The sequence below is a fragment of the Vipera berus genome, assembly GCF_964194415.1.
Source record: "Vipera berus genome assembly, chromosome: 1".
Classification (NCBI taxonomy): Eukaryota; Metazoa; Chordata; class Lepidosauria; order Squamata; family Viperidae; genus Vipera; species Vipera berus.
In genome coordinates this window covers 345,933,681-345,949,142 of record NC_138202.1, presented here as the reverse complement: position 1 = coordinate 345,949,142, position 15,462 = coordinate 345,933,681, and the positions used below count along the sequence as shown (strand labels likewise).

Here is a 15,462-nt window from a genome sequence, read left to right as displayed (position 1 = left end):
GCATAGCTAAATGTCTATGGAGACATTTAGACATTGACCTTCTAAAAGAAGGCAAATGACCAGCTGTCTGCAAGCAATATAATCCTTTCACTCCCCACCATCTAGTCAGAGAAGCAGCAGCTTTTTGGATGAGAAGCAAAACATCATTAAAGAGAAACAAGAAAGTCCAGTTGTCTCCTGAAAAAGCACCTTTGGGACAACCATGACCTGGATGACCAAGAATCGCCACAGACATTTGTTTAGCGAGTGTTACAATGGCACTGAAAAAGTGACTTTTGGCCTGTCTTCATTTTTACTACCATCGCAGCATCCCTACGGTCACATGATCAAAATAACAGGGCAATTGGCATGTATTTACCAGGGTTGCAGCATCCTGGGTTCACCCGATTGCCTTTTACCACCTTCCCAGCTGACTTCCGACAAGCAAAGTCAATGCAGGAAGCCGGATTTGCTCAATGACTGCATGATTCACTTACCGACTGCAGTGATTCACTTAAGAACTGTGGCAAAAAAAGATCGTAAAATTGGGTGAGAGTTAAGCCAACCCTTGCTTAGCAACAGAAATTCTGCTCCCAGTTGTGTTTGTAAGTTGAGGAATACTTGTAATATCCTGTATGGAATTGTGTATATTTCCATCTGCAGATAAGCAGACCCTCAAATTTTTAACCAAAATAGCATGAAAGTTACAGGTCAGCTTATCTGCAGGTGGCACATTTTTCATGGCATTTTGGTTCCAAATTCAAGGATTTGCTTCTCCATGGGTGGGCTTATCTGGAGATCTATACAGATTATAATTTCCAGAGCAAAGACAAGGCAGAAAGTAAATCTGCATCTAATATCAATCTCTTGAGTTATCTGTAGTATACAGGTAAATCCTTGACTTACGATAACACTTGAGCCCCAAATTTCTGTTGCTAAGTGAGATGTTTAAGTGAATCTGGCTTCCTCATTGACTTTGCTTGTCAGAAGGTCAGAAAAGGGGATCACATGATCCTGGGACACACTGCAACCATCATAGGTATGAGTCAATTGCCAAGCGTCTGAATTTTGATCCTGTGACGCTGGGGACGCTGCAATGCGCACAAGTGGGGAAAATGGTCATAGGCCACTTTTTTTTCATCCCAATGTAACTTTGAACGGTCAGTAAGTGAACTGTTGTAACTCGAGGACTACCTGTATAAGCAAAGACTGCAAAGACAAACAATCATAGAAGGGTGTTGTAGCCTTAGCCTACAGATCAGAAGAAAGGCAATGGAGGACTAGGATGCCTACAAATTATTTCATTGAAATTGCCTGGCTTCCTGTTTCATCTGACTTCATTTTTATTTTATATTCATTTCACCCTGACGTCTGCAGAGTGAACGTAGACGAATACTATACGGAGGCTCACACCACATGTATATTTCTCTTGGCAAGAACAAAAAACAAAACAGCACACTTGAAATAGAGATTATGGCTTAATGTATGCAAATCAATGTAGCCCATCATCCTGCTTTATTGCCTGATAAACCCTGGTTTCTCCAAACAGTATAAAGCCATCATCTCCTCTGTGAAAAGAGAAGCTTTAATAATTTCTGCCAGGTTTTTTAAACCTGAAATTATTGCTTAAAATGACATACACACGAGGCATATTTCTTTACCGTTTAATTTTCTTTATGTTTAATTTTTCAGTTGACCAAATATTTATTAAAAAGGTGGGATAAAAACATAATAATATATTATAAAATCACACTTATTATAATCAAGTTAGTCTCTGCCTGATTTATTCTGCTACTCAATAAGCCAAAAGCTTATTCTGCTTCAGTGAAACTGGATAAAATTTGCTGTGGTCTACAGATCACTCAGCCCAGTACTGCTCCATTTTTAAATAGTAATTTGATTAAACATTACAGTTAAAAAGATTAAAGCACGTAATACAAACTAAAAAGAAAGAAAGAAAAAAGAAAAAAGGCTCCATTGTCAAAGGAACAACTGTTTTCCTCCCTGCTGGAAGAACAATTGCTGCTACAGACGTTTGCCCGACTTGCTCTAATCGGCATGAAGGCGGCTGCTTAAACAAGCAGCCATACAGACTCATTTCTGCCTTTTTGATTGTCCAGGCATGGCCCTTTGAACTGCGCAATCCAGTTTCCAATTTCATAGATCAAAAAGTGGGCTAGGAGGCCATTTAGAACAATACCATATAGCAGAGGTCCCCAACCTTTTGGGCACCAGGGACCGGTTCTGTGGAGAGAGGTTTTTCCACAGACCGGAGGGGGCGGGGTTTCCTGTACTGCCTGCATCCCGGGGATGGGACTTTGCTTGTCTGCCCGACCCGGTTTTTGGCATGCCGCGACCCAGTGCCGGTCCGTGAAACGGGGGTTGGGGACCCCTGCCCTATAGCAAAGTAAATAGCAATAGCACTTAAGACTTATAAACCGCTCCATAGTGCTTGATAGCAATTTCTGAGCAGTTTACAGTGTCAGCATATTGGCCCCATCTGCCTCATTTTACCGACCTCGGAAGGATGGAAGGCTGAGCCAACCTTGAGCCCCATCACGATCGAACGCCAAACTATGGGCAGAGTTAGCCTGCCATATTGCGTTCTAACCACTGCGCCAGCCAACAAACAAACAGAACTTTTGCTCTGGATTTTTCTCTCTCCTGCCTAGAAAAAAAATGCTGTGATGAGTTTGGGACATGAAGTTGAAAGAGACAGTGGAGTCACACCTAGCAAGTGCCTACTCCATAAACATGAAAAGATATCTGGGACCTCAACTCATCTAGCATCAGGTCCTTTCCAATTTTGCTTCTCAAGTTCTTCTTCATAGCCTGTGGGGCTGAACCTGAGATCTCGGGCATAAATCACTAAAAACCATCCTCACTGGCCTGTGGCAATGTTTCTGAATCCATCACACCACCATGTAGGCAAGTCTTACTGCATGGCTGACTTGCTTACAGTGAATCTAAGGACTCCCTGGAGAGAAGAGACAGGAAAATTGCTCATGGAAAGGTCTATGTACCATCACACGGCACCCAGAAAGAAAGGGAGGCCCTGCCAAAAATATCCAAATGTATATATAATATTTGCATATCCTGACTTACAGATACAGCCGTTTGTTATCTATCTTACCCACTGTTTTAATGCTCATATTTATCACCTGCCGTTTTATTTTACTATTTTATGGTAAAATGTTTTGAGATTTTTTTTTAAATGGGAAGCAGCAGAGAAATATTTTAAAGAAATAATTTTCAACAGCATACAAGTAGTGTTTTCTTAATGAATATAAGACAGCATATCTCATCTTAAGTTCACAAGTAATCATTTGGGAGGGAAGAAATATAATTAAGAAACAACCTGCCTCCAGAAGTGGTGAATGCTCCAACACTGGAAGTTTTTAAGAAGAGACTGGACAGCCATTTGTCTGAAATGGTATAGGGTTTCCTGCCTTAGCAGGGGGTTGGACTAGATGACCTCCAAGGTCCCTTCCAACTTATTATTATTATTAATTTTTTATGCCCTCAAAGTACATCCTTTCTCTATACATAAAGGTAAAGGTTCCCCCGCACATGCGTGCTAGTCATTTCCAACTCTAGGGGCCGGTGCTCATCTCCGTTTCAAAGCCGAAGAGCCAGCGCTTGTCCGAGGACGTCTCCGTGGTCATGTGGCCGGCATGACTAGACGCCAAAGGCGCACAGAACGCTGTTACCTTCCCACCGTAGTGGTCCCTATTTTTCTACTTGCATTTTTTACGTGCTTTCGAACTGCTAGGTTGGCAGAAGCTGGGACGAGTAACAGGCGCTCACTCTGTTACGCGGCACTCGGGATTCGACCCGCCAAACTGCCGACCTTCTGATCGACAAGCTCAGCGTCCTAACCCACTGAGCCACCGCATCCCCTTTCTCTATACATGTCATATCACTATTCATACTATTTTTTAACATAACCATGTCTTTTATGTGTTCAAGGATGAGGGGTTTTGCCTTTCTTTCCCCTATTGCGAACAGTGAATTTCTAAAGGAAAATGGGAATGACAGTCAAAAAATCCTAATCAACTTTTCCCATTCAAAAAAACTTAAGCCCCCAAACCATCCCAAAATATCACTCATTCAAGAAATAATAAAAGGAACTTACAAGGACACGATCCCCAAGTCTGAAGTCTTTATCCCCTTTTTTCACCGATCCACTGTCTGAGAGGTTGGATCCAGATTCATTTCCAGTCTTCATGGTGTTGTTGAGAACGCTCTCCCGTAGAGGAATGACGCGAGTGGAGAGAGGTGGGGTGGAGGTCCCGGAGTGCAAGGACAAGTTCTGAGCTGTCAGAGACTCCACAGAATGAGCATCACTTCCTGAACCCTCCGTCGTGGGTTGGCGGGTCAACTTGGAAGGCCTTGTGAAGATCCCCTGGAGAGGCTGACATTCAAAATAACGCACTCCGCCTACAGAACCATCATTCTTCCCAACTGGGTCATCTAGAACAACTCCTGCCCATTGTCCAGGGGCAAACTGGGTCTCTCCCAAATACTGGATTATGCCTGGCTTCACTCCATTCACCCAAACACGTTCACCCATCACGAAGTCCCCCAGGAAATCATCGCCCACCTCGGCAATTTTTGACCCTGGCAGCTTCTCGGAGGCACCTGTGGAAGATGTGGAACCCTGTTTGTGGAGAGGTGATCCTGTAAGAAGAAGCAAAGAACAGAGAGAGATCTGTCAGAACAAACAAAGTCTTCGCAAGAGACAAGACCCTGGACTTTGAACACTTATGTTCAAATACAAGCAGCAGAAGAGAAACAAGTAATTATTCCCAAGGATTAAAGGCTAAATGAAAAAAATATATAGCTTTGCTTATATGCACTAATCCAGGCTGGATTTCATGACCAGATGCTGGAAAAGTTGTTAGGGATCCCATGCAGGAGAATGAGCAAGATGGTCCCTTTGCTGAAGTGGTAAACACATTATTATAAAATCAATTAGTTAAATTACTTCAATGGACCCACTGGAGAAATTAAGCCCAGCTTGAAGCATCTGGCTGGCCAACTGAGAAAAGGAATGCTAGACTAGATAAGCTTATACTTTTATAAGTAGAGCTTCCCTTATGTTCTAACAGATCAAACTGGTTGGGCCTACTGGGAATTAGCTTAGCAACATCTGAATAGCCCACCCGATTCAATCATCTACCAAGAGAAGTTCCGTTAGATGAACTGGAGGTTCAGAATAAGCATCTTAGCATCCAGATGCTGAACTGTGTGTGTTTGATCTCTGTGCAGATTCACAGAATCTACACAGATGGTTCTGTTTTTTTTAAAAAAAGCAGACTGTTCATTTCCTGAGCCTTCTGAACATTTAATAAACTTGGTCTTCCATTGCTAACCTCAACCATAGTTTCCCCAGTTCTACAAAGGAGCTTCAAGGAGTCCGATATGTCCCTCCATTTAAATAAAATAAAAATGCCTGGAGAGCAACAGCAACGCGTGTTACTCTCCAAATGGTACCAACTGTCCTTAATGAAGTTGCAGTTCATCAAGTATCAGAGAAAGTGATTTAAAAGCACAGCTGCCCTTTTTAAGTTTCAGTTGGCAGCTGGCAGCATGTGGTCAGAAAACACTTTGCCATCTGAAAAGATGAGGGGTTATGGCAGCTTGAATGGCGTTTGTTCACTTTTCTCTTTCCCACTGGTTGCAGAATTTGATACTTAATCTAGTTACAGGCTTGTGCCAAGGCAGCCAGCTGTCGGGAGGAGCAGAAATGCAAGAATGCTGCCCTGTTTCCATGGTTATCTGGTAAAAGGAAGGGGGAAACACACATGAAGAGAAGCACAACAAACACTTCCAGACGGTCTCATGGAAAGCCAAGGGGTATGTGAGCCCTCTGAAGACGCAACTCTATTTCATTTATGGGCACTCATTTTGCAAGTAGTAGAGCCTTCCAGATGTCTCTTAATGCTCAGTGTTGTAATTCCACCACAATTGAGGACACCAGGCTGAGGAAAGCTGATGAGAGGTTGGATATCTGATCTCCTGTATCAATGATAATCATGATCGTGATGATGATGAAGTCATTTCTCCAGGAAGCATAAAGCAACAGCTGTCTGTCCTGTTATATTTTTACTTTCAAAACAATCTTATGAGCTAGGAGAGAGAAAGAGGGAAGAGAAACTGGCCCAGCATCTTGTAGGGAGACTGAAGACTGATTAGGTGTCTAGCTTGAAGCAGCAACTATAAGAGCCCTTGCAAATGCATGGTGAGGGACATTGTATCTGCAGCCAAAATGAGGACAGTGAAAAATAAGAAGGACCTATCTACTTCCTTGGGAAAATCTTGTTTCTGGAAGATCCAAGAAAAAAGGAGAAAAAATAAATTAAGGGAATAGAATTGTAACAGAAATAGAGTGCAGAAGTAAAGCAATCAGATGAGGATGGATCAAATTTAATACAAAGCAGAATGATGGATGGTCAAGAAAGAGAAAACTCAATAAATACTCCGTGTGTAGCAAGTTAAGTGCCCAGGCTTAGGTAAAATAACTGGTTGATATTCTGACCAAGAGAAAGCTACTACATCTTGCTGAAGAGTGCATAATACTTCATCTGTCATTGACTTTTGTGATTAATATCTGGAAGTGCTCACAATCCGGTAGGCGTCTGATTTAATTTTAAATTATTGGTACGTGTCTTAAGAGGAAAAAGGCCAAACTTCGTTGACTTGAATGCATGAACTAAATAAAGATGATCCCGCCTCACTCCACCCCGAGCATAGATGCTACCAACGTGCATTTGTGGGAAGTACATAAAACTGATGCTATGATTTAATATTAAATAACTTTTCATGTTCAAAGAAGAACACCAGGAATTGCAAAACATCCATTAAAGGGCTATTTTGCAATAGAAACAGTATCTCCTTTTTTCTGGATTATTTTCTTTAAATAATAATAATAATAATAATAATAATAATAATAATAATAATAATAATAATAATAATAATAATAATAATAATAATAAAGTTGGAAGGGACCTTAGAGGTCATCTAGTCCAACCCCCTGCTCAGGCAGGAAACCCTATACCATTTCAGACAAATGGCTGTCCAGTCTCTTCTTAAAAACTTCCAGTGTTGGAGCATTCACCACTTCTGGAGGCAGGTTGTTCCATTGGTTAGTTGTTCTAACTGTCAGGAAGTTTCTCCTTAGTTCTAGGTTGCTTCTCTCCTTGATTAGTTTCCATCCGTTGCTTCTTGTCCTGCTTTCAGGTGCTTTGGAGAATAGCTTGACTCCCTCTTCTTTGTGGCAGCCCCTGAGATATTGGAACACTGCTATCATGTCCCCGCTCGCCCTTCTCTTCATTAAACTAGACATACCCAATTCCAGCAGCCGTTCCTTACATGTTTTAGTCTCCGGTCCCCTAATCATCTTTGTTGCTCTTCTCTGTACCCTTTCTAGAGTCTCGACATCTTTTTTACATCGTGGTGACCAAAACTGGATGCAGTATTCCAGGTGTGGCCTTACCAAGGCATTGTAAAGTGGTATTAGTACTTCACTTGATCTTGATTCTATCCCTCTGTTAATGCAGCCTAGCACTGTGTTGGCTTTTTTGGCAGCTGCAGCACACTGCTGGCTCATATTGAAGTGATTGTCTACTAGGACTCCGAGATCCCTCTCACAGTTACTACTATTGAGCAAGGTACCACCTATACTATACCTGTGCATTTGATTTTTCCTGCCTAAATGTAGAACCTTACTTTTTTCACCATTGAATTTCAGTTTGTTAGATAGCGCCCAGTGTTCGAGTCTGTCCAGATCCTCCTGTATTTTAAGCCTATCTTCTGGAGTAGACATGTCAAACACAAGGCCCAGGGGCCAGATCCGGCCCGTGAAGTGGTTTCATGCGGCCCACGAAGCCATCCTGGAAAAAGTGAGGGAATGGCCCCCACTGCCTTGGCCCTGGCCTAGAGACCCTCCTTCTGCCAGAGACCCTCAGATCTGTCCCACTCCTGCCCAGGCACCCATAGGCACCCTTGATGCGAACAATGTAGAGCTGACCACGCTCACCGAGTAGGCCATACACACTTTAGCCATGCCCACCCAGTAGGCCATGCCCACCCAGACCACACCCACCCGGGCCCCTGAGGGTAACTGCAATGCTGATTTGGCCCTCAATGAAATTGAGTTTGACACCCCTGTTCTGGAGTATTGGCTATTCTTGCCAGTTTGGTGTCATCTGCAAATTTGATGAGTTCCCCATCTATCCCCTCATCCAAATCGTTAATGAAGATGTTGAAAAGCACTGGGCCCAGAACAGAGCCCTGGGGCACCCCACTACACACTTCCTTCCATGTAGATGCAGTTCCATTGAGGACCACACGCTGAGTACGGCCTGTCAGCCAGCTACGAATCCATCTGGTGGTGATGCTATCTAACCCACATTTTTCTATCTTATCAAGTAGTAGGTTGTGATCTACTTTATCAAATGCCTTACTGAAGTCCAAGTAAATTATATCTAGAGCATTCCTCTGGTCCACTAATTTTGTCACTTGGTCAAAGAATGTAATAAGATTTGTCTGGCATGATCTGTTTTTGACAAACCCATTTTGACTTTTAGTGATGACTTTGTTTGCATCAAGGTGTTCGCTGATTTGTTGTTTGATTATCTCACCATTTCCTCTTTTAGGCCTTTCCAATATTGGTGTTTCCCAACATTTCCCAACTTTTACCACTTACTGTTGAAAGTAATGAATGGTGTGAATAGTACTAAGCCCTAGAGATTGAAACTGACCCTTGATTTCTTCATATTTTTGACTCAAGATATCAACTAGTCCATTTAGTGGTCATTATTGTTGGACTGAATTCAGATTAAGCTATAGTATGATTTCTTTGGCTTTGGGTTAGCACGTTGTTTAAATCCAGCCATAAAACTATGGTTTATGCACCACTTTCTGGGCTGAGAGCCTTTCTTGACCTTCGAAGTCACACTCTGTAAAGTCATGGGTAAGGCTGAGAAAAGCTAATGTCAGAACTACTATCCTGAGCTTCAGCCTCGCTTCGCTAGATGCCAGACTGCCATAAACTATGGGGGGGAGGGAGCTGTGGGAAGAGGGAAAGAGAAACCACTCATTGTGCTGTCCCAAGACATCGGCTCAGCAATCTAAGGCCACAGGCCTGGGAATGAAATATAGAGGCTTACCATCCAGGCAACGTTGAAGGGACTGTTACTAAAACAACTTCTTTGAGTGTAACTGGACAATAGGGAGATAACAGCGGGGTGGAACAAAAATGGAAAAATTAAATGGAGAACCTTCATATGCGAACTCTTAGTTCTGGCTCTTGCTATACTGTAACCACTTGGCTTTTAGTAAAAGTATACTCTTTGCTACACATGGTGGAGTTGAAAGTCTTTCTTTCCTAAGAGACCAAGCTAGACTGACAGCTAAACCTGATTCAACATTATTTACATTGTTTCTTAATTAAAATTAAATGTAGAAAATAATGAATATTTTCTATTCATATTTTAAAATTCAAGAAGTTAAAACCTCAGAAATTACAGGTTGGAAAAAACAGTCCCCATAACACAAAAGGTGTTGAGGGTCATATGCAGTCCCAGAGTCTTAGAACGTACACGTAATGTAAATCCAACTAACCAAAGATTAGACAACTAACCTGGTTAAATGCATTATATGGTTCTGCCTCTGAATCTGTGACAGATCTCCCAATGGCTAAAATATTTTTTTAAAATAATGAACATGGACAGATGCCACCAGACCAGAATCTACATGAATCCATAATTCAGGCTATGACTCAGACTTATGCCAAATAAATATTGCAGGAATCATCCAGAAGAGTCTAATGAGGTCATCCAGGTTACTGCCAGAATTCTCCACTTGGTAAAACATGCTTTGCTTTCAAGCAGCTGGCGAAGGGGTCTAACTTAGCTCTGAAGTCCCACAGAGGGGTTGGGAAGACTTTTTCAGGCCTTTCCCCCCCTGCAGCCACCCAGGCAGATGCAGCCCATTTTTATATTCAATTATTCTTTTGCGTCTTCTTCTCCTCTTGCATAAAACGTGTTCCCATTCTGTTCATTTTTTAGACAGTTATCCCGCTAATGAATAAGCAGCGAGACCTGAAACCTTTACATAACTTCTCTCCAACGTTCAGTTCGGGTGGAAAGAATAAAAAGAGCTACAAACATACCCAGCACATCGGCTGATAATTCGGGGACTCAAAACAAACTAGACAGAAAGCGACAGCTGGCAGGCACCCATTTAGACCAAGGCAAAGTAGCCAATAAAAAAAAGTTTTTTTTTTAAACACCAGATACTGTAAAGAGGCACTGTACATTATACTCAATAAAGGAACGAATTGTTCACGAATCAGTTCACACTCTGAGAATCAACAGTTTTCATTGTACTAAATGTCTGCTAGAAGGCAATTGGTTTCTGGGGTTGGGTAGTTAGAAAGAAAGCTCTCCTTAATTCAAAAATACTGGCATGCTTTTTAAAAAGAATTTACATTTAATGAGAAAAAATGTATAATACTCCCTTTCTCTCCTCTCAGAAACTACAACCTAGCTGAAAAATTCCTTCAGAACAGGCAAATCCCTGTTCATGTTGCTGCATTTTAAAATACAGGTAGTCCTCGACTTACAGCCATGACTGACTCCAAACTTTCTGCTGCTAAATGAGATATTTGTTAAGTGAGTTTTGCCCCATTCTACGACTTTTCTTGCCACAGTTGTTAAGTGAATCATTGCAGTTGTTAATAGCCTACTTGTTAAGTGAATCTGGTTTCTCCATTGACTTTGTCAGAAGATCACAAAGGGGATCACATGACCCCTGGGACACGGCAACTGTCATAAATATGAACCAATACCAAGTGTCCTAATTTTGATCACGTTACCGTGAGGATGCTGCAACAGTCGTAAGTGTGAAAAATGGACATAAGTCATTCTTTTCCAGTGCTGTTTTACCTTTGAATGGTCACTAAATGAACTGTTGTAAGTCAAGGACCACCTGTACCCAATTTTATAGGATGATCTTAATTTCTAGAACCAACAGAAGGAGGCTGGGGATACCTCCAACCTCCAGGGGATACCCCTCCGCTAGAAAAGATGGGCAGTTGGACTGCCCATCTAGAGGTCCTGATGCACTTTTAATGAAACTTGTATAGCAGGGCTTTTCAACCAGTGGTACGGGTACCACCTGTGGTACATTGGCACGTGGTAGGTGGTACGCGACCATCCTAGAAAAGTGGTAGTAGGGGAGGGGAATGAGCTGAACCGGTGGCAGCACCGCACAAGCCTGAGCGAGAGACAGCTGGAGCTGCAGGGCTGTCAGGGCTCAGCAAAAGCGCCAGGATCAGTGCTTCTTCAGGGCTGTCAGGGCTCAGCAGAAGTGCCAGGATCAGCGCCAGGCTCCAGCTGGAGCTCGACGCTGATCCCAGCACCTCTGCTGAGCCCAGAAGAAGCACCGATCAGCTGGAATGTTGCAGCATCCCCAGGGACTTGTGATTTACATTCAGATGCTTGGCAACTGATTCATATTTATGACAGTCACAGTTCCCCAGGGTCATGTGAAATGACCAAAACCTGCTGCAACTACCCAGCAGAGGTGGGGGGGAATAAAAACCAAGCACCCCTCACCCCACCCCCACTGCCAATCCTCAACAGAAATGCTCACTACAATGAAAACCTTGGACAGGAGGAAGTGTGCCGCCGGGCGGGCAGGCAGGTGTCTTGCTCGGCTGTGGCTTGGGGGCACTTTTTTCAGTGCCATTGTAACTTCGAACAGTCACTAAGCGAACTGTTGTAAGCTGAGGACTACCTGTCCTTCATCACTTTTTTCCTTTTTTTTTTTGGTCATCAAGTTTTTGACACCTTGCTAGGCAACTGGTGGTACTCGGATGTTGCCATATCCTAAAAGTGGTACAATGGGTGAAAAGGATGAAAAGCCCTGTTCTATAGTAGTTCTCATAGTAGTAGATTTTTGAGATCTCTTGTGAGAAAACAAAGGGGGGTGTCATACCAGAAGACCAAGGCAGCGTTCACTTGCCGATCTTCGTAGTAAGAGAAGCTTCAACTGGTGCCATCAACACAGGAATCAGTATTAAGATTGCTGAGAGCCAGTTTAGTGTAGGGGTTGATGGAAGCAGAGTTCAACTCTGCCTTAGGTACAAAGTCAGTGGGATGACCGTAGGCTTGTTCTTCTCTCTTAACCTTAGAAAGAAGGCAAAGACTGACTCTCAAAATCTGGCCAAGAAAAACTGCACAGACTCACGCAGGCAGTCGCCAGTGGTCAAGACTGATTTGAAGGGACCAGAAAAATTAAGACTGCTAGAGAAAAGGAGATGATCTCACTAGGGAAATCCCTTTCTCATAGAATGTCATTCCCTGCCAGTTCATCAATCATCTCCCTGGGGGCAACTGTCTGCACTCCAGACTATACAGGCAGCTGTTACAGCCATATGCAGCCACAGATTAACACCCCCCCCCCCGCCCCCATCTCCCCTCTGCTCGTGGTAAAGCGAATTAGCTACAACAAGGATATATCTCCCTCCCCCTTCTGTCATCCAGAAATTACAATGAAATAACCAACTCCTTGATCTTGACAAATTAACTAGAGTTCTCACTTGAAACACAAATGACCAGGCTCAAATTAACTTATTTCGGACACAATTATGTCAAGACCCAGAATGCTGGGAAAGGTAGAAGGAAGGAAAAGGAACAGGACGACCAGCACTGAGAGGTATGGATTCAAAAGCAATAGGGTGCATTGTTGGAAGACCTGAGAACCAGACTGAGCACTGATCTTTCTGGAGAAAAACCATTTACATACTGCTTACCTTCCTTTGTGGCATTGCTGGTTGTGGAAGCAGTTGCTGCCGTCCCACCAGGGCGTCCCACCGGACTGGCATGCTTCCCGGTCCTCCCAGGAATTTTAAGTCCGCTTGGTTTCAACATCTTTGCCCAGGTTGCACCTCAAGGTATGAGAATCCTTTGGTCCTATGATTGGTTGTCCAGTGTCGCAGGTTCAAGCATCGAAGTGATACGCCCCTTCATCTATCTTTAGAGCCCTGAAGAAATTGACCAACATAAAAACAGAAAATATATATTTATATAAGTAAACTGTTTGCAGCAAAAAAACCACACACAACCACCCCAAAAAGGAAACCAAAACACTTCACTGATAAGCTCTTGCTTGAGACTGGATTGAATTATTTGTCCCAAAATAGAGTAAATTATATTAAATTAAGACTACATAAAGAGTGGGGGATTGTCTTATTTCGTAACAACCAGCCATAAGTTAGCTACAGATTCTGGATGACACTTCCATTATTTCATCTTCAGCAAAACAAAAGACAAGTTTTTCTAAAAAAAAAAAATCCCGTTATGCTGTTTTTGTAAGCAGATATTCCAAAGTATATTAATCTCTAAATGGACCTCACCTATACTATACAGCAGGGGTCCCCAACCCCCCGTCCGTGGACCAGTACCGGGCTGCAGCATGCCAGCAACTGGTCCACACAAACAAGCAAAGCCCCATCCATGAGATGCAGGCAGCACACAAAACCACATACCCCCTGGTCCGCAGAAAAACGTCTCTCAAGAGAAACAGCCCCTGATGCCCAAAAGGTTGGGGACTTCTGCTATACGGTACCTGGAACTTTAAAGCTTGGAAGTGGAACACCTTTAATAATAAAGTCCTAAAAAAGGCAAGCCTTTTTTGAAATTTACTGTACTTGATCTGGTCCGTCTAGTTGTCTGTACAAACATGCCACTAACTGGGAATCCCACCAGGAGTTTTTCTCATGACAAGCCAGCCTATATTCAAATATTTGACTCATGCTTTAATTGCTTCCTGTCTCAGCTACTGCAGTCCCTGCCTTTGTGACATGATGAAATACTTGGGTAACTCCAGATTTTTATTTTTATTGCTACATTTCCCAAGCTTTGTATAAGGCCATAATTTCTATTTTTTCCTGCCCCTTTTCCAGGGCCCTTGGCCATCACTAAATTTCTCTATTTATATAGAAATATATTTTTATTAAAAAAAATTAAAAAGAAAGACAAAAACTCACTTAACAAATATCTCACTTAGCAACAGAAATTCTGGGCTCAACTGTGGTCGTAAGTTGAGGACTACCTGTATTGGTACAATTACATTTATTTCTTACTTTACGTTTACAACATAACTCATTTATTTCTACAGTATATCCTGTCTAATCATCAAAACCATTGTTTTGTTTCACAATTTTAGAATTGTCAGCTGCCCAGAGACATTTGGTTGAGTCAGGCAGCTATAGAATTTGAATTTAAAGAAATAAATATCCTAAGTTCATTTTTTTTCTGTTTCACATAAAAAGTCTGTGAAGGACTTCCAGTCAGCAATACATATAGATATTGTCTTTTCTCTGATCAAAGAAGTCAATTTAGCCATCTCAGCAAGTTTGGCTGGCTCAGGAATTCTGGGATTTGAAGTCCACAGATCATTAAAGGGACATTATTCCCACTCCCACTTTAAAGCTACTGTTTCACAAACTGACCTAGGAGTCAGGAAAATAACGTTCATAGAATCCAAGTTTGTACACCGCCCTGAGTCCTTCGGGAGAAGGGCAGTATAGAAATTCAATAAATAAATAAATAAATAAATAAATAAATAAATAAATAAATAAATAACCATATAAGGAACGGCTGCTGGAATTGGGTATGTCTAGTTTAATGAAGAGAAGGACGAGGGGGGACATGATAGCAGTGTTTCAGGATCACAGGGGCTGCCACAAAGAGGAGGGACTCAAGAAGCAATGGATAGAAACTAATCAAAGAGAGAAGCAACCTAGAACTAAGGAGAAACTTCCTGACAGTTAGAACAATTAATCAGTGGAACAACCTGCCTCCAGAAGTTGTTAATGCTCCAACACTGGACGTTTTCAAGAAGAGACTGGACAGCCATTTGTCCAAAATAAAATAAATAAATAAATAAATAAAAATGGTACAGGGTTTCCTGACTGAGCAGGGGGTTGGACTAGTTGACCTCCAAGGTCCCTTCCAACTTTATTATTAAAAATAAAAAATAAAACTATGGTGCTGGAGAAGACTCCTGTGAGTCCCTTGGACTGCAAGGCGTTCAAAATGGTCAGTCCTAGAGGAGATCAACCCTGACTGCTCTTTAGAAGGCCAGATCCTGAAGTTGAAACTCAAATACTTTGGCCACCTAATGAGAAGGAAGGACTCACTGAACAAGAGCCTAATGCTGGGAAAGATTGAGGGCAAGAGAAGAAGGGTACGACAGAGAATGAGGTGGCTGGATGGAGTCACTGAAGCAGTAGGCGTGAGCTTAAATGGACTCCAGAAGATGGTAGAGGACAGGAAGGCCTGGAGGAACGTTGTCCATAGGGTCGCGATGGGTCGGACATCGACTTCGCAACTAACAACAGCAAATGCCTATGTCAGGAAGAAGATATGGCTAAGGTCTTAACTTGCATATTATCATCATCGGTTCTTA

General features: G+C 42.4%; 1 protein-coding gene across 5 annotated transcripts in view; it reads right to left on the bottom strand.

The window, feature by feature from the left end:
- The window catches only part of CLIP2 (CAP-Gly domain containing linker protein 2), a 96,997-nt gene that overhangs the window by 54,430 nt on the left and 27,105 nt on the right, over nucleotides 1-15,462 (bottom strand). For all 5 annotated transcript variants that reach the window (XM_081324835.1, XM_081324836.1, XM_081324834.1 and 2 more), the window contains exons 2-3: nucleotides 12,803-13,033; nucleotides 4,115-4,659 (exon numbers count right to left, since the gene is read on the bottom strand). In XM_081324835.1, coding sequence (XP_081180961.1) covers nucleotides 4,115-4,659; nucleotides 12,803-12,920 — 663 coding nt within the window. In that variant the 5' untranslated portion in view covers nucleotides 12,921-13,033. The remainder of the gene's footprint in view (nucleotides 1-4,114; nucleotides 4,660-12,802; nucleotides 13,034-15,462) is intronic.